This window comes from Felis catus, chromosome B2 (assembly GCF_018350175.1).
Source record: "Felis catus isolate Fca126 chromosome B2, F.catus_Fca126_mat1.0, whole genome shotgun sequence".
Taxonomy (NCBI): domain Eukaryota; kingdom Metazoa; phylum Chordata; class Mammalia; order Carnivora; family Felidae; genus Felis; species Felis catus.
Genome location: NC_058372.1, coordinates 41,123,937 through 41,150,417, shown reverse-complemented (window position 1 = coordinate 41,150,417; position 26,481 = coordinate 41,123,937). Strand labels below are relative to the sequence as shown.

At 50.0% G+C, this 26,481-nt stretch overlaps 1 protein-coding gene across 18 annotated transcripts in view; it reads right to left on the bottom strand.

Annotated features, from left to right (window-relative positions):
- The window catches only part of CUL9 (cullin 9), a 36,949-nt gene that overhangs the window by 535 nt on the left and 9,933 nt on the right, over nucleotides 1–26,481 (bottom strand). For 3 of the 18 annotated variants that reach the window (XM_019830613.2, XM_019830608.3, XM_045057586.1), the window contains exons 10-40: nucleotides 25,086–25,282; nucleotides 24,488–24,705; nucleotides 23,087–23,336; nucleotides 22,895–23,000; nucleotides 22,115–22,342; nucleotides 21,733–21,823; nucleotides 21,460–21,631; nucleotides 19,892–19,997; nucleotides 19,558–19,653; nucleotides 19,124–19,299; nucleotides 18,705–18,838; nucleotides 18,168–18,347; nucleotides 17,872–17,981; nucleotides 17,594–17,776; nucleotides 17,302–17,462; nucleotides 16,869–17,097; nucleotides 16,585–16,774; nucleotides 10,046–10,191; nucleotides 9,785–9,914; nucleotides 9,444–9,643; nucleotides 8,718–8,968; nucleotides 7,341–7,686; nucleotides 3,828–3,968; nucleotides 3,502–3,666; nucleotides 3,113–3,276; nucleotides 2,253–2,346; nucleotides 1,761–1,835; nucleotides 1,496–1,606; nucleotides 1,221–1,338; nucleotides 673–806; nucleotides 280–294 (exon numbers count right to left, since the gene is read on the bottom strand). In XM_019830613.2, the coding sequence (XP_019686172.1) occupies nucleotides 280–294; nucleotides 673–806; nucleotides 1,221–1,338; nucleotides 1,496–1,606; nucleotides 1,761–1,835; nucleotides 2,253–2,346; nucleotides 3,113–3,276; nucleotides 3,502–3,666; nucleotides 3,828–3,968; nucleotides 7,341–7,686; nucleotides 8,718–8,968; nucleotides 9,444–9,643; nucleotides 9,785–9,914; nucleotides 10,046–10,191; nucleotides 16,585–16,774; nucleotides 16,869–17,097; nucleotides 17,302–17,462; nucleotides 17,594–17,776; nucleotides 17,872–17,981; nucleotides 18,168–18,347; nucleotides 18,705–18,838; nucleotides 19,124–19,299; nucleotides 19,558–19,653; nucleotides 19,892–19,997; nucleotides 21,460–21,631; nucleotides 21,733–21,823; nucleotides 22,115–22,342; nucleotides 22,895–23,000; nucleotides 23,087–23,336; nucleotides 24,488–24,705; nucleotides 25,086–25,282 (4,917 nt within the window). Of the gene's footprint in view, nucleotides 1–150; nucleotides 856–1,220; nucleotides 1,339–1,495; nucleotides 1,607–1,725; nucleotides 1,836–2,252; nucleotides 2,347–3,102; nucleotides 3,277–3,501; nucleotides 3,667–3,827; nucleotides 3,969–6,425; nucleotides 6,562–7,340; nucleotides 7,687–8,717; nucleotides 8,969–9,443; nucleotides 9,644–9,784; nucleotides 9,915–10,045; nucleotides 10,192–16,584; nucleotides 16,775–16,868; nucleotides 17,098–17,301; nucleotides 17,463–17,593; nucleotides 17,777–17,871; nucleotides 17,982–18,167; nucleotides 18,348–18,704; nucleotides 18,839–19,123; nucleotides 19,300–19,557; nucleotides 19,654–19,891; nucleotides 19,998–21,459; nucleotides 21,632–21,732; nucleotides 21,824–22,114; nucleotides 22,343–22,894; nucleotides 23,001–23,086; nucleotides 23,337–24,487; nucleotides 24,706–25,085; nucleotides 25,283–26,481 lie in introns of those variants that run through there. The other 15 variants (XM_019830615.3, XM_019830614.3, XM_019830609.3 and 12 more) reach the window with 15 other exon arrangements.

The window sequence follows — 26,481 nt, the reverse complement described above, 5'->3', positions numbered from 1 at the left end:
GTGGGAAGTGGGAGAGTAGAGGACATTGGGCCTCTGCCCATCATTCCTTCAATGAACATTCTCTGAGGGCCTACTCCCTCTGCTCTAGGTGCCAGGCTCCCGGCAAGAATGCTCCCCCCTCCTCGTCCCTCCCTCATCCCAGGACTCCACAAACCGATGCCTTTGTGAAACGTAACTCAGGCAGTCTCCAGGGACACAGGTTGCGATGGTGAGGCACACCGCCCCGTGCTTCAGGAGCTGGCAGTGTATGTTCACGTCTTGTCTGCCCAAGTTACTTACTCGTCTGTAAGCTCCCTGAGGGCAGGACTCATAGTTTAGATGCAACATCAGTGTATTAGAGCTGGGAAGAACCTCAGAGATCCCTTACTCGGTGGATCCCAGTCCCCCGGCACCCACTCCTGGGATACTGAGTCTACATCTGAGAAGTATGAAAAAGTTCCCCAAGTGATTTTGATAAGCATCTGGGCAAATACCCTTGATCGGGGCTAACTCTCTTGCAGCACTCACCAGGTGGTTAAGTGGCAGGGTCCAACCACATCCAACAGGCTGGCCTAGGAGCTGGGGCGCAAGCCCATGTCTCCAAACACGTTTCACCCTCCCTGCCTTTGCTTTTGGATGCCCCTAGGGCAGGGGCTGTGCTGGGCCCAGGGGGCCCGGGGTCGGGCCACATACCTGGGTAGAATGTTGCAGGATAGCCAGCAGCCTCTCCTGGATCCTCCGGAGCAGCTCCATGCCCGTGCTGAGGCAGTCTGCCCGCAGGAGGCGCAGGGACGAGGCCAGGTCTCTGCACCGCAGCAGCGTCTCCTCTGCAGAGAGGGCAGGGCACAGGAGCTCCCTCCCTTCTTCCATTCCTTCCTTCAACAAACACCTACTGAACATCTACCAAGTTCTATCAACACCTACCAGGCATAGCCCTAGATACCTATTCTGGGGGCGGGGCGGGCTACATCGTAGCAGAGGGGGACAGATGGTAATCAAACCGGTCAGGTGAAGCCCTCAGGCACCTGACAGGCATGTACCACACACCTTCATACCTGACTTTAAAAGGCCGATATATCTGCATCTGTAAGGCTGTGAAGAAGTAGGTGGAGGAAGAGGACAGAGCACAGTGGGGAGCTGGGAGGGGGGTGCTGTTTCACCCACTGTCTGCGGGGATGGACTGCTCAGAGCGGGGAGGTGGGCAGGAGGTGGGAGTGAGCAGGCAGGGGCCCAGGCCTCACCTAGGAGGATCTGCAGGGCGTTGGTGTGCAGCTCCAGGTTCTCGGTCTGCTGCTCCACCATATCCATGTGCTCTGTGTCCTGGTTGTAGAAGCTGTACACGCAGGCATAGGCCAGCACCTGTGGGAGCCCGAGTCAGCCCTTTCCCTGCTCAGGCCAGGGGGCCTCCCTGCCTCCTCATTCCCTCCATCCAGGCAGGTTAGAGGAAAGCGGCCCAGCCCACCAGAACCCCTTGGCACATCCCCCGCACCCCCTCCCCGGCCCGCACCACCACCACCTTGCGAGCCTGCTCCAGGCCCCGGCAGGCGTCACTGAGGAAGGTGAAGGATTTGGGTGGGGGCACCTCATGGATGGCAGACACGCGGTTCCGCAAGCTCACGGCGAACTCCTGTGCAGGCGAAGGCGGATCAGCGCTGCTGCGTGCAGCCCTCCCCCACCCGGTCAGAACAGCACCCACCCAATTTGGAAGTTTGGCCCCTGCCTGGCCATCCACCCCAGCCCTCTGACCTTCTCACCGACACCACTGTTTCCTCCCTGCTCACCCGGGCCTGGTGATGGAAAGTACACCTCTCGTTATAGTCCTGAAACCGCTTCTCCTGGCGAGCTGCTTTGCTTACCTGGTAAGGGCAGGTTGAGAGGGCTCTAGGGTGCTTTGCTGGGCAGGATGGGGTTAACACACTAGGTACCCTGCGTGGAGGCCTTCTGACACCTCACCCAGACCTCATCATTTAATCCTAACTCTGTGAAGCAGGTCACATTATTATCCCCTGGTACAGGTGAGGCTGAGGTGTGGGCAAATGCCCTGGCAGTGGTGCCAGGCTCTGACGCACGGCACCTGCTCTTCTCTGGCCTGGTGCCTCCTGAGAATATAGACCTCCCAGGACAGAACTTCCAGCACCTGTAGGCCCAGGCGGCTTCTGTCTTCCCACTGAGCCTCTGTCCCAACAGCTGTTCGGCTGCTCAGGACACCCAGGGCCCAGCAGCAGCATCCCATCCTGACTGCCCTTGGGCCTCCTCCTGGCCCCGGCCCTTACCATGGCAGAGCAGTTGTAGTAGTCTTTGTGACTGGGCTTCCATGACTTGAGGCAGCGCCAGCAAAATCCATGGTTGCATTTGGCACACGTCATGCTATGGAGGAAGCTGGCTGGTCAGAGGGCTCCTGGCCGGGGCCACATCGGGAACACCAAGGGCTTGGGTGCCCCACGGAACATGCCCCTGGCCCCTCCATGCCCTTACAGTCTCCTTAACCTCATCAATGCCTACTGAGCACACCCTTGCTTCTGAGCCCCTTACAGTGCAAACTTCAAAGCGGGGGTGGGGTGCCTGGGTGGCTCAGTCAGTTGGGTTTCTGACTTGGGCTCAGGTCATGATCTCTCATTTTGTGCGTTCCAACCCCTCAGCATCAGGCTCTCTGCTGTCAGTGCAGAGCCCGCTTTGGATCCTCTGTTCCCCTCTCTCTGCCCTCCCCTGCTTGTGCACACACCTCTCTCTCAAAAACGAATAAACATTTCAAGAAATTAAAAATTAAAAAAATAAAGGCGGGGGAAGGAGCATTAAGATGCAGGAGTCACTGGGGGCGCCCGGGTGGCTCCGTCGGTTAAGCATCCAACTCTTAATTTCGGCCCAGGTCATGATCTCACGGTTCACGCATCTGGCTCTGCACTGACAGCGTGGAGCCGTCTTGGGATTCTCTCTCTCTCCCTCTCTTTGCCCCTTCCCTGTCCACGCTCTCACTCTCTCAAAATAAATTAAAAAAAAAAAAAGATGCAGGAATCACTGGAGGCCGCCTCCTTCGTTCAGCTCTGTTCAGCCCCACGGCCCCTCCGTACCACCAGGCCTCCCACCCTTTCCCATGCTCTCTGACCCCACCAATGACCAAAGTACCCCCTCTTACTGCAGACACCCCTCATTCTTCTCAATGGGAGCCTGGCAGCTGGGACAGCGCTTGGAGATGAGCTTGGCCAGGTGCTTGCTCTGAGCCTCCACGCTCATGCCATCATAGTAGCCGCCATCATCGACCCACTGGGACATGTGGCCACAGCTGGCAGGGTAGTGCGCCTAGGGCAAGAGGGGAGGACATGGCTGAGCTCTAACCAAGGGTGGCACTGCGAGTGTGTGAGGGAGGGAGGTCACAAGTGGAGGACTACAGGAGGAGGAACAGAGCTCAACCAGGTGACAGCGTGTGAGGACAAGACATGGTGTGGGGGGGGGGGTAGCAGAGCGGAGTGCTGGCAGAGGAGAGGTACAGGCCTTGCTCAGGGGCAGGGCTGGGCAGGCACCCACCTCGGGGAAGCTACAGTTGAAGCAGGAGGCCCAGCCACATTTAGAGCAGGTGGTCCCGCAGCCCAAGCCCTGGCGGCACAGGATGCGGTCACAGCCCTGGGGGTTGGTGCACCACGTCAGGTTGGAGCAGCTCTCCACGTAGCCACGCAGGAGGGCCTTCTCGTACTATGGGGGCATAGGTGCCACCAGGTGAGGGCATGGCTCTCCAGGATGCCACACCTCCAGACCCCCCCTCCCCCCCACCGCCGGCACCCAGAATGTGGGCCCACCCCCTGGGGCCTGCCCCTCTGGCTGTACACCGAATCCTCCTGCAGAGGAGGGACTACCTTGGAGATGACGTCTGGGGAGGAGACAATGGCCCGAATGAAGGCTCCAGTGGGCTGTGCAGGGCAGTCGGCAATGGGGCAGGTGCAATTCAGCACAAGGTTCTGCTCAATCCGAGTTGTCAGATACTCATTCCAGCAAGACTGGAGGGCAAAGGAGGGGCTGCTTAGGGACAGTAGGGGAGCAGCACAGGAGGAATCTTGGACTGGTAATTAATCTAGCACCCCCATCCTGACTATGGAAGGCCAGAGACAAGCCTGCTTCTGGAGCAACCTCAAAACTGACCCTAATCTTTCTGGCTTCTATGGGTTTTCCTGGGATTGGCCCAAATCACAGTTGCCTTTGAGGATGTGTGGGCCAGGGTAGTGGCCTCATTTTAATTATTGTTGAGATGGACATGGAAGGAATGGGTAAGAGAATCAGGACAAAGGAGATGATTCAAGTTCTAAGAAAGATCCGGAGAGAGCAAGAAGGCCAGAGAGGAAGGAGGCCTGGGGCAGTAGGGTGCCTTTTCCCTGTGGGGTAGCTGGCCTTGGACACTGCAAACACCGCTGTGGCCTCTCCTCCCAGCTCCATCTGCTCACCTAGCTCCTTGGTGCTCCCATCTTCCCAGGCTCAGCCTCTTCTCCACAAAAAAGCCTCGCCCACTGAACCCCCCACCCATCCTGGTCACGGGTGTCAGAACCCTCACATCTCTTGGATTCTCTTCTAGCTCCCATGTCACTGCACCACCCTAAACCAGGCCTTTATCCCCTGACCCCTAAACTGCTTGTCCCCATAAACGGTCTTCCTACCCAGATCCCTCCAAGAAAGGTACTAAACAAAACAAAACCCTTTTTATGGTGAAATAAAGCCAGATAAGTTGGGAAATTGAATGCAGAATTCCTGCATTTTTGAGAGAAAACAGGAAAATACTCCAAATTCAGACTTCATGCTTGCAGGCATACGGGCACAATAGGGCCCCTTACAGCCACAGAGGACAAAGGCTGGCAGCTGGGTTTGGAGCCCATCCCACTCCCCTAAGGAGCCCCTCTGCTGTTGGCTTGCTCTCGCTTCTGCCGCTTCTGCCGTCCCCCCTGTCCAGCCCACCGGGAATGCAGTCTCCGTCCAGCCTGTACTCCCCTCCCACACCTGCCAACCCTGCCTGTCACTCAAGGCTCACACGGGGAACACCCCCCACACACACAGCCCCCATCGACAGCTCCAAACCCAGGACTTCCCTTCTCTGAGTTCCCTTACGTTTCATTGTGCCTCTCAGCTGTGACTTAAACATAGGCTCCTCCTTGGCTGGGACATCTCCAATTAGCCTGTTTTTCTCACTTTCCCTGTCGTTCCATCTCTACAGGGGGATCTGTACAGCTCAGCACTCTGGACCTGCTTCTCTCTCTCTGCAGGATGCCAGCTAGGCCTCTCCACTTAATTCCAAATTCTGCTGTCCAGTCCCACACAGGTGTCCAACAAGAAGCTCAAACTTCACATGGTCAGAACAGACTTAATTTTCCCTCAAAAACCTGCCCTCCACACCCAGCCCCAGCCCCAACAGCTTGCTAAATTCAGTAGAAGATGACATATCTCATCCACCCAGATGCTCTGGTCAGAAACCCAGGAAGTACCCTTGATTCCTTTGTCCTAAGCCCCCCATCAGCTCCACCAAGCCCTGTCAGCGCTGCCTCCTGATGTACCCCAATCTGTCCCCTTCTCTCTTCACTGCGAACGCTGGGAAAACACCCACCGCTTCCTGCCTCTTTATACAACAGTCTCCCAACAGGTGCCCCTGCTTCCACACAAGATCTGCCCAAGCCTTTCTTCCACACATGGTGATCTTTTAGAAAATGAAAATCAGATCCAATTACTCCCCTGCTTAACTCCATCGTGGCTTTCCATAAAGTCAAGCCCACTGTATGCCAATCCCAACCCCACTGGGTCCGTCTCCCTCCCAAATCTCTCCCTCCACTGTCCCACCACATCACTGTGCTTTAGCCACCAGTCTCAGCTTCTTTGCAATTGCTGTCCCCTCTGTCTGCCATGCTCTTCCACCAAATAGTCACCTCTTCAAGGACAGCCTTCCCTGGCCTCCCCAATCTAAAGTCCCTGACAGGGACTCTCCCCCCACTCCTCACCTCAGTCACTTCCTATGACATGACCCTGTTGTATTTCCTTCCCCTCACTTGTCATAAAAGCATGAGGGAGGGCCCTGGAGCAAGACTGCCAAAGTCCAAATCCTGACCTTGGGCAGGTGACTTCTCCTCCAGGCGCCTCCATCTGTCACCAGCAAAATGGGGATGGTAAAAATACCGACCTCACACAACTTTCATGGGAATTAAGCAAGATAATGCATATATAACAGCAGAATGGCCCAGAATGCACCCCCCATAAATATTAGCTGCTGATATTATTAGCCCTTCTGGCTTGGATTTTCCCACCCCCTCATATAGCACCCGGTGCTGTGCACACAGTGAGTTCATGACAAACATTAGTTGAATGAAAAAGTGAAAGTGGGAAGGAAATAATTAAGAACCAGGAAAAGGGGGGCACAGGAAACCGTGTGAGAAGAGTAACTTGAAGCAGAGCAAAAAAGGAAGGAGGAAAAGTACACGTACACACACATGCCAATGCACGCGTCCCAGATCACCCACCACTGGGGAGACGCTGTTGGGAGAGGCAGCTAGATTCAGGGCAACAAGCGCGCTCATCCTGTTAAGTTGATGTGTTTGGGCTTGGCATCAGTTCTAAGAGCTGTGAGGCAGGGAACATGGGACACTCAGCACTCTGGTCCCCTGCACCTCGGCCCCTCTCCCCCGCCACTGAAGACAACTCACTCCCCCATCTACAGCCTCCTCTACTCAGCTGTACAGTAGCAAGATCTGGCTTCCCATAATTCCCTTGACTTCTGTGCTATTCTCATGTTCTGAGATAAAGGGACTTGAATGATAATTAGGAAACATAAACCTATAGTCATCATCAATGTAATAACACTTCTCATTTATGAAGTGCCTTGATGTATATTTTACGTGTATGCGTGTGCTACCCATCTATCTATCTATCTATCTATCTATCTATCTATCTATCTATCTACCTATCTATCTATAGTTCTCAAACCTGGCTGAACACTGGAGCCACCTGAGGAATTTTTAAAACTCCAGATGCCTGGGTTTCACCTCCAGAGATTCCAATTTAACAGTTTGAGCATGAGGACTTTTTAAAAGTTCCCAGTGATTACAATATGCCACCGGCATATTTTAGCATATTATTAGCATATTCACCTATTAAAACTTTGCCATTGGCAAAGTTTTAGAGCCACTTATACATTTCACTGGATCCTAACAACAACCACTCTTCAGAGTGTTGAGGCTAGGGGCGCCACTTTTAGATGACAAAACCAGTTTCAGAGGGACGAAGAGCCTTGTCCGACACTGCCCAGGTTGGGAAATGGCGATGCTGGGCTAGAAGCCCAGAGTTCACGAGGAATTGTGTGGGGCAGGAGAGGGGCAGGAGAGGGGCAGGCGGGGCCTCACCTTGCAGCAGTAGTGCATGCAGCAGAGAGAGGGCAAGTCGTCGTCAGGCTCCAGGGGGCTGACACAGACAGGGCAGTGGTCAGGGCGTGCGGGGGCCTCCTGGGCCTGGGGTACACACAGCCCAGCTGCCAGCAGCAGTGGCTCAGGGTTATCACTGTAGCTCTGCAGCAGCTGTTCAGCACCCCAGTGGGAATGAGCCAAAAGGTGCTGAGCCACATCTGCCTCTAGGTTCAGCGTCTCTTGCACCTGCCGCACCGTCTGCTCCATCAACCCTTCTACCTCCTGGGGGCTCATGGTGCGGCCTGCAGGCAGCTGGAGAGATGCCAGGGCAGCCACAGCTTCTGGGCTTGAGGGAAGAGGAGATTCAGCAATCAATATCCCTGCTCTGCTTATCTACTAAATGAACCCCACCATGGCCCTCGGCTCCCCACTTGCGCACGCCTGCTTGCGCCTGCCTAACCAACCTAAGGGTAGCCACCCAAACCAACTGTCAGAGCTGCTTTCCACAGAAGCGTTTGTAAGTGGCGAGTGGGGCTGGTTGTCACAATGATCTCTAACACCCCAGGAATCTGGTAGGCAGGCATCGGGAAGCAAACTGACCCACAGTGGATGGGATAATCCCACCGTAAGCCCCACCTAAAACAGCAGCAACACATCTGGGGAGAAACTGGAGTCTGTGGCCTTACCACTCAAAGCATGGTCAGTGGGTATCCCCATTAGTATCACAGGGAGCTCTACTGAATCAGGACCTGCATTTTAATAAGATCCCCAGGTGACATGTGTGCAAGTGAAAGTTTGAGAAAGATTTCTCTAGAGAACTCACTTTATACACAGTGCAGGCAGCAGGCATAAAAGTTGTGCCATAACAACTTCTAGTGAGCTGAATGTGATATAACAAGCTTTAGGGGTGCCAGCTAATTAGGGGGATCCTATGACAAATTCCTCTGTAGAACAGGCTTCTTGAAGACTAGAGTTTGTACATTTCATTGAGCAGAGAGCATAATCAGCACTCAATACACAGTTGTATGATACTGCATTTTTGCTTAGAATGAGAGTTATCTATACAGAAGCTTATGTGTCTGGGCCCCTTGCCTATGGGCTGACTCTAGGAGAATGGGGACAGCAGGGCCCCTGATTAGGAAGGCAAAGAAGGGGTGACAGTGCTGGCAGGGGAAATGAGGACTAGCAAAGTGGGAGAAATGACAGAGGCAGGGAAAATGGGGTACACAAAGACAGAAATGAAGTGCTTTTCCACAAAAGAGCCTGGCCTCGGCACTAAAACTCCCGTGTCACTGCAGTGCCATCTGTCCCTGGGAGCCCAGCCCTCCCTGCTGGCTTGGAGCCCTAGCAGCAGGGAACGGGGCTGGGGACAGCTACCTAGGCTTGGAGGTCTTGGCGGTCTGGTTGCCGCAGAAGGGGACCTCTGCCTGACCCCGGCAAGGCCCCATAGGCTCTGGGGTGGCATACACCAGGATCTGGGGCCGGTCGTCACGCCGTTCCACATAGCCCTGGCCCAGGAGGTGCAGGATGCAAGAAAGGACGTCTGTACTGGTACAGGCCACGCCTCCTGCAACAGCACGGCCCAGGCTCCCCGGGGGGTTTGGACCCTTCTGCCAGGCCTCCAGCACCTAGATGGGTGGAGAGGAAACACGCAGGCCACATTTACCCAGAGAGGCCGGCATGCCTGGGTTCAATGCTCTGCTCTTTCACTTACTAGCTATGTGACTATGGATAAGTTACTAACTCTCATGCCCCACTCTTTTTACCTGTCAAATGAGAATAAGAGTAAATAATAATAATCATAATAATAATAATAATACCACCACCACCATCACCACTCCTGTTAGACTGTTGTGCAGATTAAATGACCTAATCATGCAAACTCTTGGAAAAAGGCCTAGTATACAGTAGACACTCATGTCTTGCCTCTACCTGCTGTCTAACAAACTGCCCTGTCAGGAATAGAAAACTCCGACAAAAATGTCACACTACAAGGTCTCATACTGACAGAGTTTACCTTCCCTTGTGATGATCCCTGGCTCCAAGCCCCGACCCTGAGCATGACTCCCTCCCTCCCCTAACTTCACGGTCCCCTGGGCCTACCAGACAAACCAGCTGATCAATGTGGAGGCCCTTTTCCCCGTGGGCTTTGAGAATACGGACAATAAGACAGCTCAAGAGGTTCCTCTTCTGTTCCAGAGTTCGGCCCTCATCCTTCTCTACATTCAGGTATGTCTGGGGAGGTATCAGCCACAGGGCCTCCCCACAGTGCTGGGGCTCAGGCGCCCGAAGCCGCAGCACACCTGGAACTCATTCCGTCAGCACCCGAGGAGGGGAAGGGGGAGGTGAGTGGGGGCAACCCCATTCTCATTCCCTACCCCACGCCCACCATGAGAGACCCACCCTCCAGGAGCAGAGGCACAGGCCAGCCCCCAGTGACCTACCCCTGTGTGGAAAGTCCTGACCCTCATGCAGGGTCAAAGGGCCATTCTCAGAGGTGAGGGGCAGAAGTGCCTGGAGCAGTAGCTCTGGGGTGAGGTCAGAATTCTTCAGCAAGGTCTCTACAGACACCTCCTGGTGAGGAGAAACAGAGTCAGTCAGGAGCAGAGAATCGGCGGGGGAAGGACGGAAAGAAGGAACAGAGTTTAGGAGAACAGGAGGGACAGACAGGAAAAGAGAAGATAGAGCCTAAGGAGCCGAGGCACCTCTGTCTCATTGAAATGCAACAGCAGCCACATCTGCATGGTGGACACGTGCAGGGTCTGGTCCCCAAACTTCAGCTCAGCCCGGCCCAGCCACGTCCACTGCAGTCGCCGATGTGGTCCCATGTCCAGGACTGGGTGATTCTGACCTGGGAAAGTGCCAAGGAGAAGAGTAGAGATAAAGAGCAGGGGAAATGAGGGGGTTAGACGCTGAGGCAAGGGTGTACCATTAGTCAAGCTTTGTTCCTGCTAATCTCTGTGGGGAGGAGGGCCCCACAGAAGTGACTTGTCAAGCTTCCAGAGCTCAGCCTCCTCCATGTCTGCCCCCCCTGGCAAGCTACACATATCTGGGAGCCCACCCTGTGTCTCGCCCTATGCCAGGCTGGCTCCATGGAAGAAACACTGGAGAGAAGAGACCTGAGTTTTGCCCTCAAGGAGCTGACAGTTTCAAAGATCCACTAGGCTGTATCTCTTCCTCCTTCTGGTCACAGCTCAGGCACGATGAGCCTGGATATTTGCTCATACTAGAAAGCAAGAATGCCGTCAAAGGAAGAGAATATCGAAAGGAGCCAATCTGAGAGATACTCTCTGGCCAAAGATGGGACAATTGGAACATCAAAAAAATAACACCTGTGCTGGACTGAGACATGTGAAATATCTTAAAATCCATGAGTTCATAATGACATTTAAAAAAAAAAAAAGATTTCACCGTTTATCTTTGGAGGATGCTAGAGAACAGTATTTTGAAAACTGGTTAAAAATAAGGGGGGAGGAAGAGAGAGTCAAGCCTTTCCTGTATAAATGGTACTTCAGAATAACCAAAAAGTTGGGGCGCCTGGGTGGCGCAGTCGGTTAAGCGTCCGACTTCAGCCAGGTCACAATCTCACGGTCCGTGAGTTCGAGCCCCGCATCGGGCTCTGGGCTGATGGCTCGGAGCCTGGAGCCTGTTTCCGATTCTGTGTCTCCCTCTCTCTCTGCCCCTCCCCCGTTCATGCTCTGTCTCTCTCTGTCCCCCAAAAAAATAAATAAACGTTGAAAAAAAATTAAAAAAACAACAACAACAACAGAATAACCAAAAAGTCACTGAGACGAAGTTTCTCTTTTAGAGAAAACATTCCAGCTCAGATATGAAGGAATGGTGAGACTAGAATGGTGCTAGTTTGTAACCCTTAGTGAAATGATAGAGCCAGGCAATGATAACGCATGACTGCCTAGTGGAAAGCTGACAGGAAACCATATAAAGCACAGATCACACTTGCAATGCTAAAATTCACTGCTCCATTTTCACATCACAGAGACAGGTAGATGTCACACGCCTCCTGGTGGGAGAACACAATACCACCTACAAAGAGTTCTTGCCCAAGAAATCAGACCCACATCGGAATAAACTTCTACATCTAAGTAACTGTTTTTAGGAAATGAAAGAAACAGAGGAACATGCTAGAGGACACCACGTGGATATGGTCAGCGGAAATCTGGCCTGTAGACAACTCTGTGTGGCAAATAATCCAGTTCCCTGCACAATTATAAGGGAGCAAAAAAGGAAAAGCAGGACCTATACATTAATGGAGACGGAAAACAGAATTCAATCAAATTAAGGTGTGGGCTTTCTTTGGATCCTCCATAAAGAAAAAACTAATTTTGAAAACTTGAGAAAACGGGAGGAATATGAACACTTCACGATTTGATATTAAGGATTGTTATTAATTTCACAAAGTTTGATCACTGTAGTGCCTTTGCTTTTAAAAAGACAATCCTTGGGGTGCCTGGGTGGCTCAGTAGGTTGGGCATCCGACTTCGGCTCAGGTCATGATCTCGCAGTTTGTGGGTTCGAGCCCCGCATTGGGCTCTATGCTGACAGCTCGGAGCCTGGAGCCTGCTTCGGATTCTATGTCTCCCTCTCTCTCTGCTCCTCCCCCACTCATGCTGTCTCTCTCTGTCCCTCAAAAATAAAATAAAACATTAAAAAAAATTTTTAAATAAATAAATAAAAAGAGAATCCCTGTGGTGCCTGGGTGGCTCAGTTGACTGAGCATCTGACTCTTAATTTCAGCTCAGGTCATGATCTCACGGCTCGTAGGTTTGAGCCCTGTGTTGGGCCCTGTTGAGCCCTGGGCAGAGCCTGCTTGGGATCTTCTCTCTCCCTCTCTCTCTGCCCCTCTCCCACTTGTTCTCTCTCTCTCTCTCTCTCTCTCTCTCTCTGCCTCCCTCCTTCCCTCAAAATAAATGAATAAACTTGAAAAAAAATTTAATGGTAACTTTAAAAAAAAGAGAGAGAGTGAATCCTTATCTTTTAAATTTGAGAGCTGGGGAAAGTGGGTGGGAGTACAGAAGAAATGAGATTGGCCATGTATTGACCCATGTTGGTACACTGGAGTCTATCCTGCCTACTTTTGTGTATGTCTGAAATTTATAATAATAATTTTTTTTTTAATTAGGGTGAAGGTAAACTGATAGAGTTGTCCATCAATACTCCCTCAATGAAGAGACTTCTAAAGGATGTACTTTAGGAAGGAGATTGAACTCAGAAGGATCAAGATGCAAAAGGATTAGTGACAGAAACAACTAGTATGATAACAAATCTACACACCAACTGAATAAAACAATAATAATAATAATAATAAATTTTGGGAAGTAAAAAAAAGATAATCCTAAAATATCAAACAATAGTAATGAGTAAGATGGGAGTGAGAGCTGGAGTTAAGATTTTCTCTTGGTCCTCTTACTGTTCAGGTACAAGTCAAACATACAGGTTAAAAACATAAGGGTAATCAACTACAGAAATAGAATGTCCAAAATATGTAGACACAAAAAAGGAATTAAGTAAAATACAAAAGGAGAGGGGAAAAAACGCACAAAAACCCAGGGTGGAAACATATCTGTAAAGGTGTTCAATTTACTATTCTCCTTTCAACTGTACATATGTTTTATATATTCTTTTTTATATATTAAATAACTAAAATTTCAAATTATAAGAAGAGTAAACTAAAATGTAAGAGGTTAGCAATGAAAGCCAAATATATCATTACTCATAATCATTATGAAGAGGCTAATAAAATTGACAATCCAAAAGGAGAGATTGTTAGGTTGAATACAAAACAAATTCTAGGTATTTGTAAGATACATACCTAAAATAAGAGTATGGCAAAGTTAAAAGTAAATGATACTGGGGGAAATTCTGATGAGAGCAGAATATAGGCATGGTTTGTATCTCCCCAATAGACTGCTTATCAATAGTCACAAAGGAAAAATATTAACTATACAGTGGGAAATCAAACAACCTCTTGACCAGGTTGTCAAAATTCACATCAAAAAAGAGAAACAAACGGAAACTATATGCTTCCAAATGAAATGTAGAGAAGAACTTAATATCATTTACTTAGGATTCTGGCTGGGAATGCATAACCTGAATCTAATTATGAGGAAATATACAAACTTAAAATGAAGAAAGTTTAGAAAAAAAACTTTACTTTTATTTTTTAAAAATGTATTTATTTATTGTGAGAGAGAGTGTGTGTGAGCAGGGGAGGGGCAGAGAGAAAGGGAGAGAGAGAATCCCAAGTAGGCTCTGTGCTATCAGCACAGAACCCCATATGGGGCTCAATCTCACATACCATGAGATCATGACCTGGGCCAAAATCAAGAGATGGACACTTAAACGACTGAGCTACCCAGATGCCCCTAGAAAATTTTAAATGACTATATTCTCCAAACGTGTCAATGTCATAAAAGACAAAAAAAGGCTGAGGAACTGTTCCAAATTAAGGAGACTAGAGACATGACAACTGAACATAATAGATGATCCTAAATTGAATGTTGTCTTCAACTAAAAAAAGACATTATAGAGTCGATTGATAAAATTGGAATGTGGAAGGTAAAGTATTATAGCAATGTTAAATTTTTGAAACTGATAAATGAATGATTATTATATAGGAGAACACCATGATTCTTAGGAAATATATATTAAAGTACTTAGAGGCAAAAGGCCAGCATATATGCAATTTATTCACAGTGGTCTGGGGGAAAAAAGGATGTGTGTGTGTGTGTGTGTGTGTGTGTGTGTGTGTGCGCGCGCACACACATAAATACACATTTTATAAATGTATATATACACAAAGAGCAAATGATAAAAGCAAATAGAGCAAACTGTTAACAAAAGGTGAACATGGATAAAGAGTATATTAGTGTTCTTTGTATTATTTTCTGTAAATTTGAAGTTATTCCCAAGTAAAAAATTTTAAGTAAAAGGATAACCGAATTGTCCACCTAAAATGGTTAAAAATGGAGGGGGTGCCTGGCTGGCTTAGTCAGTGGAGCATATGACTCTTGATCTTGGGGTTGTGAGTTTGAGCCCCAGGTTGGGTGTAGGGATTACTTAAAATAAAATCTCAGGGTGCCTGGGTGGCTCAGTCAGTTAAGCATCTGACTTCAGCTCAGGTCATGATCTCACGGTTCGTGGGTTCAGGCCCCATGTCAGGATCTGTGCTGACAGCTCAGAGCCTGCAGCCTGCTTCTGATTCTGTGTCTCCCTTTCTCTCTGTCCCTCTCCTGCTAGCACTCTGTCTCTCTCTCTCAAAAATAAATAAAAAACATTAAAAAGTTAAAAAAAATCAGATCTTAAAAAATTAAAATGGCAATTTTATGTTATTCATATTTCACCACAGTAAAAGAAATCTAAAAAAATTATCAATCCCTCTTTAAAAAGTAAAAGGATAGAAAGAGATATTCTGGAAAATCACTAACCAAAGAAAGCTGGTATTTAATAATACCAGATAAAAATAGACTTTGAGAGAAAAAGCTTTACTAGAAAGAAAGGAGATGATTTCATAAAAATAAAGTTGAGGGGCACCTGGGTGGCTCAGTTGGTTAAGCATCCAACTCCTGATTTTGGCTCAGGTCATGATCTCATGGTTCATGGGATTGAGCCCCACATCGGGCTCCCTGACAGCAAGGAGCCTGCTAGGGATTCTCTCTCCCTCTATCTCTGCCCCTCCCCTGCTCTCTCTCTCTCTCAAAATTAACAAGTAAACTTTTAAAAAAGTTTAATTAACTATGAAGATTCTAAACCTGCATAGTCCATTATGGTAGCCACATGTGGCTAAACTGGCTAACTAAACAAAGTTAAACATTCAATTCCTCAGTTGCACTAGTCACACTTCAATAGCCACAAATGGCCACCATACCAAACAGTGCAGAAAAGAACTTTTCCATCACTGCAGAAAGTTCTGGACAGTACTGTTGAATGATTTAAAACTTTTATCTAATAACATAGTCAAAAAATATATAAAGTGGGGTGCCTGGGTGTCTCAGTTGGTTAAGCATCTAATGCCTGATCTCAGTTCTCAATCTCAGGGTCATTATTCATACCCTGTGTGGGGCTCCATGCTGAACATGAAGCCTACTTAAAAATATAGTTAGATAGATAGATAGATAGCAAAACTGACATGATGAGAAGTTTAAAAATTCACTGTCATAATAGATCTTAATACACCTCTCTCAGTAATAGAACAGGCAGACAAAAATGAGTAAGGTTTGTAAGATTTGAACAATGTAATTAAGTCAATTTAATGGAATATGAATAAGCCTATAGCCAGCAGCTGAAGAATACATATTCTTCTTAATCACACATGGAACATTTACAAAATGTGACTATCTACTAGGCCATAAAGGAAGTCTCAACATATTGCAAAGATTCAGAATCACAGAAACCAGGTTCTTTAGCTACAATGGAATGAGGGCCAAAATCTATAAAAAGACAACTAAGCAAAGAAAAACTGGTTTGGGAATTTTAAAATATGCTTTTAAAAAATGAATAGACCAAAGTAGAAATAACAATGGAAATTGGAAATGAATCAGTAACTCAAAGAAAAAAGTAGTGATAACTGACAACCTGGATAGCTCTCACAGATACTAAGCTGAAAGAAACTGGACACAGCAGAATACATACCCTATTATTCCATTTATATGATGTTCACATACAGGCAAAAATCTATGGTACTAGGAGGCAGAAGGTTTCTCTTGGGAGAAGATACTAACTAGAAAGGGACATACGTGAAGAAGTATTCTGGGGTGCAGGAAATGCTCTGGGGGTGGTTATGGGAGTGTATAAGTACATACAATTCATTAAGTCACAGCTAAGATTTCTATACTGTACTGAAAACTAAATATACCACAATAAAAACAAATCTAAAAAAAATCCAAAAACCAAAAAAACTTAACAGAATGCAGCTAAAGCAATATTGAGAGGGAAATGAATACCCTTAAATGTTTTTACTTGGAAAGAAGCCTGAAAAGACTAAAAGTTAAGTAGGCATGCAACTTGAAGTTAGAAAAACAGAACAAATTCATACAAAAGTGAGAGCAATAATGAGAGCTACTAATAAAGATCTAACCCACCTTTTCACCCTTCCCTAGGAGACTGCTCTGCCTAGAGACCATTTTTGTTCGTATCTACACATTTCTGTCCACAGGTCCTCTCCACTTCTTCTCCTGCCACCCCAAATCTCACCCCAATCTCCAATTGCCTGTCCCTATCTCCTCACTCTGGCTGTAGAAATTGGAGAAGCGGTCAAGGGCATCACAGAATTCAGTGGGAAGGCACTTTCTGGGATGGTACAGGTAGCAGAGTGGGGAGACCGGCCAGCAGCGTGGTGACAGGACCAGTATGGAAACTGTTGGACTTGAATCTTCGATAAATAGTTCTTTCTCAGCCTCCTCTTCCTCTGCTTCCTCCTGAGAGATAGAAGGATTTCAAGGGCTCTTGGGCTCCCTTCTTTGGTCTAGTCTTTTGCTCTCCTATTCTCCCTCTCATTTCCCTTGCTCTTACCTCTTCTTCGTCCAGGCCCTGTTCTTCCTCATTCTCCTGCTCCAAGAGCAGCTTGTCAAGCCGCTGGAGCTGGAAGAGGTGGAACTGGTGCTGCAGCTCCTCGGACATGCTCAGGCTCCGCAGCATCTGCTGGGGGAGGCGGTTGGGGAAGCAGAGGCCGATCTGCTCCAGCACGGCCCCCTCCAGCCAGCTCGAGCCCAAGCTCAGGAGACGGTCTGCCATGTAGTGCCTGCGGTGTCACACACAGGCCGGGCCAAGCCTCAGTGTGGGCACTCCACCCTGCTTCCCCTCTTCCTCCCTGCTCCCTTTCCACCAGTGCCATGGCCATCTCTGTATCTTAGTCCCTCCTCCTCCGTCTTCTCTCCAAGACTCAAATCTTCACCCTTTCTAGACTCTAGGTCTCCCCTCCCCTACCTCTCAGACCTGCACTCACTGGTAGAAGTGCTCAAAAGTAGTAGCCAGCTCCAGGCCAGAAAGGACCATGATGGGCTCCAGGTGCCGCTGAAGCCTGCCCAGCATTTCCACTCCAGGGGCTCCACCAACCAGGCCGCCCTGGATCTGCTGGTCGATGTGCCTGGCAAACTGCTCACTTATCTGGGGGCAATGGAAAGGGCACGGGCCAACCATGAAGAGGGAGTGGAGCAGGAGAGTGGGCAGTGAGAGGAGGCTAAAGGCAGAGAAAGAAGCCAGCTCTCAGTGGTGACCAGGAGGCTGGTAGTACTCACGTGAGCAGCGGTGAGGAAGGACTGCTGTAGCAACGCGCCTGAGAAGCCACTGCGCAGAGCCAGCGTGAAGGCTGCCCGAGGCCCAAAGAGCTCCGAACCTGCTCTCTGCAAGTGCTCGTAGAGTTTGCAGTACCGAGGCACGAAGTCGGGGGCCCTCCAGGCTGCAGCCAGGAACCTGCTGACCTGAGAAGAGAGGAGAAATAGCATAAAAGGTGTGGTCCCACATGCAATAGCCTAGCAGCCCTGCCCCGCCTCCCACTGCACTTCCTTCCGCTCACCTGCTCTTGCACCACGCTCAGCCAGCACTGGGTTATGTTCCTCAGGCTGCTGCTTGGAAGAACTGGTGAAGGCCCGGGGCTCCGATCCCGGCCCTTACCGTTCTTGCTGACTGTGGAGACAGAGGGCAAAGGAAGGGGTTTCATCTCAGCCCCTGAGTGAATCTAGGGGATCTTGGGTACTGACCCCTGGAAAGGTGTGCACAGAGCAGTCAGGAAAAGTAAGATCCAAGAGGGGAAGGAGCCAGGTATCACCACTGGCCAGATTCTCAGCTCAACAGGCCATGGCTGGGACTTACTAGGCCGAGTGGATGGTTCAGGAGAAGGCCCAGGCGGAGGCTCTACATGCACCAGCAAGTGACAAAGGCGACGAACTCGAGAGGCAAAGGATGCCGCTCGACTCAGGGGGTTCTGAGAGCTCTCCCTTTGCTCTAAGTACTGATCCAGCAGCCATCCCAGGGAACTCACACCTTCCGCATCTAAAAGAAGACAGACCAGAAACAGCTGATGGGAAATAGGGGAACAGATAGCCCAGGAAGAGGAGAGAAAAGGCCCAATTATACAAAAAGCCTTGGTTGGGGTGGGCAGCCAGGTCAAGCCCTCCCATCACCAAGGCTTACTTCATTGGGAGTCTAGGGATACGCTAACAGGTTGGGGGTGGGGTAGAGAAGATTCAAATACCCAGTAGTCCCTGGGGCAGGAAGGAGAGGAGCACTGAGGTGACAGGCCTTCGGGGATAAAGACAGGTACCAAGATAACCAAGAGCATTAACTCAAGTGATCCCTGGGAACAATTATGAGGAACTGGTTAGTGGGGCCAGGGGTCGCGATGGTTACCGGGGGAGGTGATGTTCTGCACCAGGGGGCTGACCAGGGCCTCCCAGCAGGTCTTGCCCAGCGCTTGGGCAGCCTCATCGTCAGGGAGGAAGCGATCAGCAAAATTCTGCTCGTGGCGCAAAACCCTGTTCAGTCTGGGAATAAGAGGTGTGTGGTCAAGGATTTAAGGCACAGGTTTTTGTGAGGCCTCCACTCAAGCACAGTCAGCTCCCAGTCCCACCATGCTCAGTCCCCTAACCAGCTCACAGCCATCAGCACGCACTTCTCACCTGTGTTCACCCTCCCCTCTTGTCCCGGCCGCTGCTTTACCTTTCAGACTTCTGCAGAAGTCTCCCACCACCTACTTCTTAGCAGTGTCCTCCTGATCCATTAACCTCTCCCCGCTCCCTTCAACCCCAGCCACTGTCTGCCCCACCCACCTGGGACAGAGCTGGAGGAGGCGCCTGCGGTCCTCTGCTATGTCCCGGCTCCAGGCTTGCGCCCGAATGGTGTAGAAGAGACAGGTACGGCGACACAGCTGCTCCCGGAATAGTGGCCAGAAAGTGGGCTTCGGGCCCAGGACCTCCACACCTCGAACCCGGGTGTCGATGCCACCCTGTAACATGCACACACTTGTCTGTCACCTAAGCCACCCAGCCACCAAGCACTACCAAGAAAAAGCCAGGCCTCACACCCTGAATTCCCTTGGAGGCACTTGAGATATTCTCACATCTCTGGAACTCAACAGGCTTCTGGGCCATCCCGGAGCAGGTATGTGGCCTGAGCCTGGCCCCCCAAGTGCTGGGGAATGCAGTCACTATGGAGACCCTGTACTACCCCGTGATTCCCAGCCCAGCCTCTTCCCTCACTCTACCTGCTGGCAGCGCTTTATGCGGATCTGGATGATGGGCCAGAAGCGGTTCAGGTTCTCCAGGAGGATCACCCTGCTGGCAGAGGGCATCACATTCACCTGATGGGGCAGGGGAGGAGAGAGAACTGTCACCTCTGGAAGTGGGGTTGGATGGACTATTGATAGCAGCCACAAGTCTTGTGATGGTGTGTGCCCTTTACTTCTGCACCGAGCCCACAAACCCGCACGAATGTGCTTCCCGAACTCTGCTCTCACGGCTTATGATTGCAGGCAATGCCTGCCTGGGGGAAGGAATATGGAGTAAGGTCAAGGTGGGGGAGGGCACCAGGGTCCTCACCGTGTTGAGCTCAGTGCTGATGCAGCTGGCACTGTCACCCCCAAACACAACCACTCTGGCTGGCATGTAACTTGAGTCCTCACTGGCCACGAGCAAAGTCAGCTGCCTGAGACAAGAGAAAACAATCAGTTAGAACAGGGACCCTGGTCTTTGTTCAAAGTGACTTCAACCTACCACTTCTTCCTCAGACTCCTGTCTCTCTGCTGCCTCCTTAAGTGTCAGTGTTCCCGGATCCCCTGCTCTCCTCTTATCTTTCCCCAAAAGGAATTTTTTTCTTCAAAATGACTTTATTTAAAAACCATAGTTTCAAGCAAAAAACAAATACTCTACTCCAAATCCACATGTCTACACTAGACGGCTCCTCTTAGCTTTCACACCATGTACCCAACAGACATTTCCATGTCACAATGCATAGGTACCTCTAAGTCAACATGCCTAAATGGAACCATGATCCATCCACAGAAGCCTGCTCCTCTTCCATCATCCTTATTGGAAAAGAAAACTGCCATCTACCAGAGCACTCTGTCACTATGACTTCTCCCACTCATGGCTTCCCTCATGTCAATGGCATGTCCTATAGACTCTGCCCCTTGAGATCTCCCAGTCTGCCACCCCTTACTATTCCCACTCCCTGTGCCTAACTGAAGACATTCATTTCTCAACTAGATCACTGCATAAACCTTCCAAATCTTTCTCCGGACTCCAACCCAAACTGCCATGATTGCCAGTGACATTTCTAAATTAAAAAAAAAAAAAAAATCTTGTTTTGTCTCTTCTCTCCTTAAAATCCTTCAATGGCTCCCCAAGTTCCAGAATAAAGCTCAAACTTCTTAGCTCACAAAACTCTCTGTGGTCTGGCTCTGCCTAGTTTTATGGCAGTCTCCTGCCATTTCACGACAAACACCCTTCATTCCAGACAAACAGTTACTTAAGTTTCCCCCAAATACATCATTACATTTCTTAGTAACATTTTGCACATATGCTGTCCCTCTGCCTGGACTTCCCACTTCCTTCTATTTACACAGCTAATTTCTACTTTGGAGCTCTGCTCACTTAGCCCCACCTTCTAGAAGGCTTCTCCCACCTCTTACTTGGCCTCAGGGTCCAGGGCACATGGTGGTTTTTCTTACTCTTATTGATTCTCCAGCCTAGTTCCCCAAGAAGACTGCAAGTTCCCTGAAGACGGGTACCATATCTTATTGTCCTTATAGCCCCAGACCCTGGCCCAGTGCCTGGCACAGAGTATACATTAAACAAGCACCCATGGGAAGAGTGAATAAGGCAGTTGTCAATCTCCCTCAACACCATGCACAGGATAGTGACATCTATACCTGTGGGCGGAGCACATCACCAGGCTCAGGGAGTGAAGATGTCTATACTGCACAAGGAATGCAAATCAATGTGTCTATCTGTTTACTGCACAAAATGGGTTTGAGTGTGTCTCACACATAGGGGTTACAGACAGGGTTGCATGTATGTGGGTGCTTTGGAGAATATATGCTGGGGTGTATCAGAATATTCCCACACACGTGTGTGTGCACCTATGGTGCACATGGGCATGTTCACACCTAATAAGAACACCACGGTGCATGTGCAAGGTGATGTAGTGGGAGCCGGTGCTGCCATTGGACTCCCAGTAGGTCTTGGGGTTTCGATCCGTCAGCTTGCTGGCCCGGTGCGGGTTGGAAGACACCTCCACCTTCTCCCAGCACTTGTCCTCCTTCACTTCCACACTGGAGCCTGGGGGCAAGTGGGAAGTTAGTTGAGAGAGAAAAAAGTAAAAAGACAGAGAGAAGAAATACTGGGGTGGGAGCCAGGAGAAAGCAGATTGGGACACAGACCCTGGCAGAGATGCCTGAGGAACACGTCAAAGAAGGGGATGTTGATGGGTCGGTGGGTTCGTCTGTGGTCTTCGATCTGGCCCAGCACCATCTACAGCCAGAACATCAGAGAGAAGGGGCGCGGCGAGGAAGGAAGAACATGAAGAACACACAGAAACAGGTATGGAGAACAAGTCAAGGAGCAACAAAACACTCAACCTCTCCCTTCACAAATTTTGGCAGAACGGGACCATGTGGGGTAAAGAAAGGCTGGGAAACAAGTGCCCCAGATTTGCTACCACTTGTGCCAAGTAGGGTTACCAAACAGGGACACACACCGAATCCCCTTCCCCTGCTTCTCACTTATGTCCTCCCTAAGCTCTGGACCCACAAGCCTCCTCACCTGAATGCAGCCAGCCAGGATGCTGGAGGTGAGGTTACTATAGAGCTGGGCGTGTTTTTCACACTCAGTCACCAGGTCCCGAAGCTCACAGGCCAGCAGCAGCTGAGCCGAGTGCTTGTCCAGGACTTTGGAGAGGGCCTCTTTGGCTCCCAGGCAGCAGAGAACCACTGCATAGTCCTTGTGCATTGAGGCCAGGCGATGCAGAAAGCAGAGCAGCTCCTGAACAATCTGAGCCCGGAGCCACAAGATTAATGTATGGGACGCAAAGGGCAGGCCACATAAAGGATGAGGGGTGGGTTCGAAAAGGGAATGTGGTGGCTGAGACTTTGGAGAAGTTTGAAAGTCCAGGGAAAGGAGAGTACCAAAGAAGGTTGGGACAGAACAGTGGGGGTGCTGGGACTCCAGAGGTGCCAGAAGCAGGGTCTGGGCACAGCTTCCAATGCTTCTTGCTGCCAGGGCGAAGCTCTCTCAAGAGCCCACCTTGGTGCCTGAGCCTTGGTCCACAATCCACAAACCGGGGAGGGTGGAGAGCGAGGAATGTTTGGATTGGTGAATGTGGGCTTCTCCTAAACCCAGAATCTAAAATCCAGCTGCAGGCAAAAGATTATTCTTCAAAGGCCCCAGTTCTGAGCATTCTTAGAGGAAATTCCTTCCTCTCCACCCCTCTCAGTGTTCAGACTCATCCAGAAAGGCTGTGCTTTGCCTTCCATTGCCTCACAAAGGTAGCCAGCGCCCCAGAGGCTGCCTCTCCCTCCCCTGCCTTTATTGGGGCCCTAGTACCTCAGAGTCACTGTTAGGGCCATTCAGACAGTTGAGGCAGGGCTCCAAGACCTCATGCCAGGGGAGGACCATCGCCTCAGGGTGATCCAGTAGCCGAGTCATGACCCTAGTGACGGGATGAAACAAGCAAAGTCCCTGCAGTCCGCAGCTCCCCTTACCTCCGATGCACGGGTGCCCCAACAGGGCCCTCACCTCAATGCAGTCAGCAGCAGAGTTTTGTTGGGTCCTGGGGCATCCAGAGTCCGCAGCAACAGGAGGAAGGGCTGAGTCTCCTGCTGGAGGCGCTTTAGGAGGGGTCTCACGGCGCCCCCTGGGCCGCCCTCCCGGCACAGCACCCGCTCTAAGCCCAGTAGGAGTTCCGCAGATGGGCCCCCTGCTAGGGACCGGATCAGATGCTCAGGGGACCCATCCTGGCCCTGGGTGCCAGGGGTTTCCAGTGCTGCTGCCAGACGCATGGGAGGAAAAACATGAGTATGAAGAGGAGTCATGCAAGTTGGTCAAACCATGAACTGGACAAGTCCAGAAAACCACCCCCAAATTTTCCTCCTATTTGGAGGATTGTCTGTAGTTTGTACCAAACTGTGGGGATTTTCTTCTCTGGCCCCAGTATATAGCTAGCTGCATCTGGAAAAAAGTTTAGTTCGGCAAACACTGTCATGTTAAACGCATAAATTTTTAATCTCATATAGTCAGACAATTACGTTTCATCATTAAATGGGAGCTTTGTGGTTACATAAGCCAATAAATATTAGCTATTATAATTACATCCCTCTACTACCTAGCACGGTGGCTTTAAAGATTTTTTAAAAAATTTTTTGAAGTTTTTATTTATTTTAAAAGAGAGAGAGAGAGAGAGAGAGCGAGCATGCACACGTGCACAACAGGGGAGGGGCAGAGAGAAAAGGAGAGAATCCCAAGCAGGCTCTGCACTGTCAGGACAGAGCCCCATATGGGGCTTGAACTCACAAACCATGAGATAATGACCTGAGCTGAAATCAAGAGTCGGACACTTAACCGACTGAGCCACCCAGGTGCCCCTAAAGATTTTATTTTTTATTTTTTTACCGTTTATTCTTTTTTGGGAGACAGAGAGGGACAGAGCGCAAGTGGGGGAGGAGCAAAGAGAGAGGGAGACACAGAATCTGAAGCAGGCTCCAGGCTCTGAGCTGTCAGCACAGAGCCCGATGTGGAGCTCGAACCCGCAAACCGCGACATCATGACCCGAGCCAAAGTTGGACATCTAATCGACTCAGCCACCCAGGTGCCCCAAGATTTTATTTTTAAGTAATCTCTACACCCAACATGGAGCTGGAACTTACAACCCAGAGATCAAGAGTCACATGCTCTACCGGCTGAGCCAGTCAGGCACCCTGCATGGTGGCTTTACTCTAGGTAACGCTAGTCTAGAGTATCCTTCTCCTCTTGGTCAGGAAGTTTTACTTAAGATCTAACTTGAGTGCCAAAACCCTTACTCGTTTCCTGAAGGTTTATCATGTCTTTCCAGTAAGGTACTAGTACATAAGCCTTAGCCTTTCTGGCCACAGGCCAGCACTGCCCGATTCCTCGGCAGAACCACCCCCTCCACAATGGTACCTGTGTGCTCAGGACAGCCTGGCGGCTCTGAGTAGCGATTGAGAAGCATCATGAGGATGGTACGTGTGGTGGGCATGGGTTCTGTCCCCGGTGCTATCCCAGAGTGCCTGAACAAGGTGTCTCTCAGCTCCCGGGTTATAATCTGGTCCCCCAGAGTGTGGTGGTTGCATAGAAGCAGGTTGAGCAGGAGCAGACCGTTTCTCACCGCGGAGGAACACCTGGGAGGAGGGAGGTAATCCCGGGAAGAAATTGAAACAGAGTGAATGCAACGGAAGCAGGAAGCAAGCACAGAGGGGAAGAGGCCTGCAGCTGGGGGAAGAGAGGGCTCCAGGACTCCTGTGAGGCCAGGACATCTGGCTCCCTGATCTCAAGCCACTCCTCCCAACCCCAGGAAGGAAGGCCAGGGTGCCCTTGCTCTCTCTGGGGATCTCCCTACCCCCAACCACTTGGCCTCTCTACCAGTAACAGTCAGAGAGGGCCACCAATGTTTCATCCAGAGGTAACAACATGAATGGAATTTCTGTGAAGCACATGAGATATAGACAGAGCAGCAGCGGGGGTTGGGGCTTAGCGGGAATTTGGAGGGTGATGCCCTGACCCCTCTGTGTTCAGCATCAGGATCACGGCTGCAGGGACAGTAAGAAGCAGGCTCTCAGAGCCTGGGCGGGTGGCTGAGTCAATGCTGGCGAAGATCTCTCTGGTCATCTGGGCATCAAACAAAGGATGGATAGAATCTCGGCCAGTGATAAAAGTGGGGATCTCCGAGGAGCTGGCAATGGCCAGCATCTTCAGTGCCTGCAAGGGGGATGTGGAAGCAGAATTAGTTATGGGTAGAGCCGCCATGCAGAGAAAGAGGAGAGCCAGGCCCTCATTCTCTGACCCCAAACTTTGGGGCAGCTGAGCTGTTGGCAAATAGGTCGAGTAGGAGATGGAAATGGAAGAGGTGGTGATGGGATACCAATGATAAAAACAAAAAGAAAGACAAGAGAAGAAAGCAAAGAAAATACTGAGGCTCAGTGATAAAATCAGCCAGCAACTTCTCTCTGCCAGCGCCAAGGCAAACTGAGTGGGATGGCTGCCCCCTCCCGTAGCTACCTCTCAAAATGGGGCCCTTTCATAGCATCTAGTTGTATTCAAAGGCTTTACCTTGACATTGTCTTCCACGTCACTGGACCACCCCTCCCTTTGTAGAACCTCCCTTCTCTTGAGTGCCAGGATCTCATATACTCCTGGTTGTCCTGCCTCCCTGGAATTCCTCTGCCAAATCCTTGAATGCGGAAGTTCCTGCCCCCTTCTCACTCTGTACTCCCTCCCTAGACAACTTCATCTGCTCCCATCGCTTCAATCACCACCACTAGGCCAACACTCTCAAACCTATGTCCCTTGACCTCCAAAGCCTGTAGCCAGCCCTCCTCAACAAGACTACTTGGGTTGTCTCACAGGAAGAGCGGTTGGAATTCTAGGAAAAAATACTTGGAATGCATGAACGTGTCTGCTGGTACTACAAAGAAAATGAAATTAAGATGAAAGCTATACCTCTCTTCCCTGGTGAAAGGGAGGACACTTGAGAAGAAACCCTCTAGGGAGGGAGAAGATTAGAACTAATTCTCAGGACACTCTCCCTTATTAGGCCTGAATCCTCCACACTACCATTACGCTATGTCACAACGAGGCTTTCTCCCTTTGGTTACCCCAATCTCCCCAGTTAGCTGAATTCTGTAAACCTGAAGTTATAAATAAGATGATGCCATTTTGCTACAGGGCAAGAGTTTGAATTTAGGGGCAAATGCTGTATTTTGGTCATGCAATCTGAAAGGGTTGGGGAATTCTCTGAGCAAACACGGCCTAGATGATGAATGCTTGGCTGCTCTTCAGAGCAGCACCTAGCTGGCCCCGCACAGGAAAAGAGCCTCCCAACCTCGCTCTGAGACAGCCTAACCTAAGGGGACCGGGGCTCCTGTCCGTGTTGTTGCCATTATACTGTCAGAATCCAT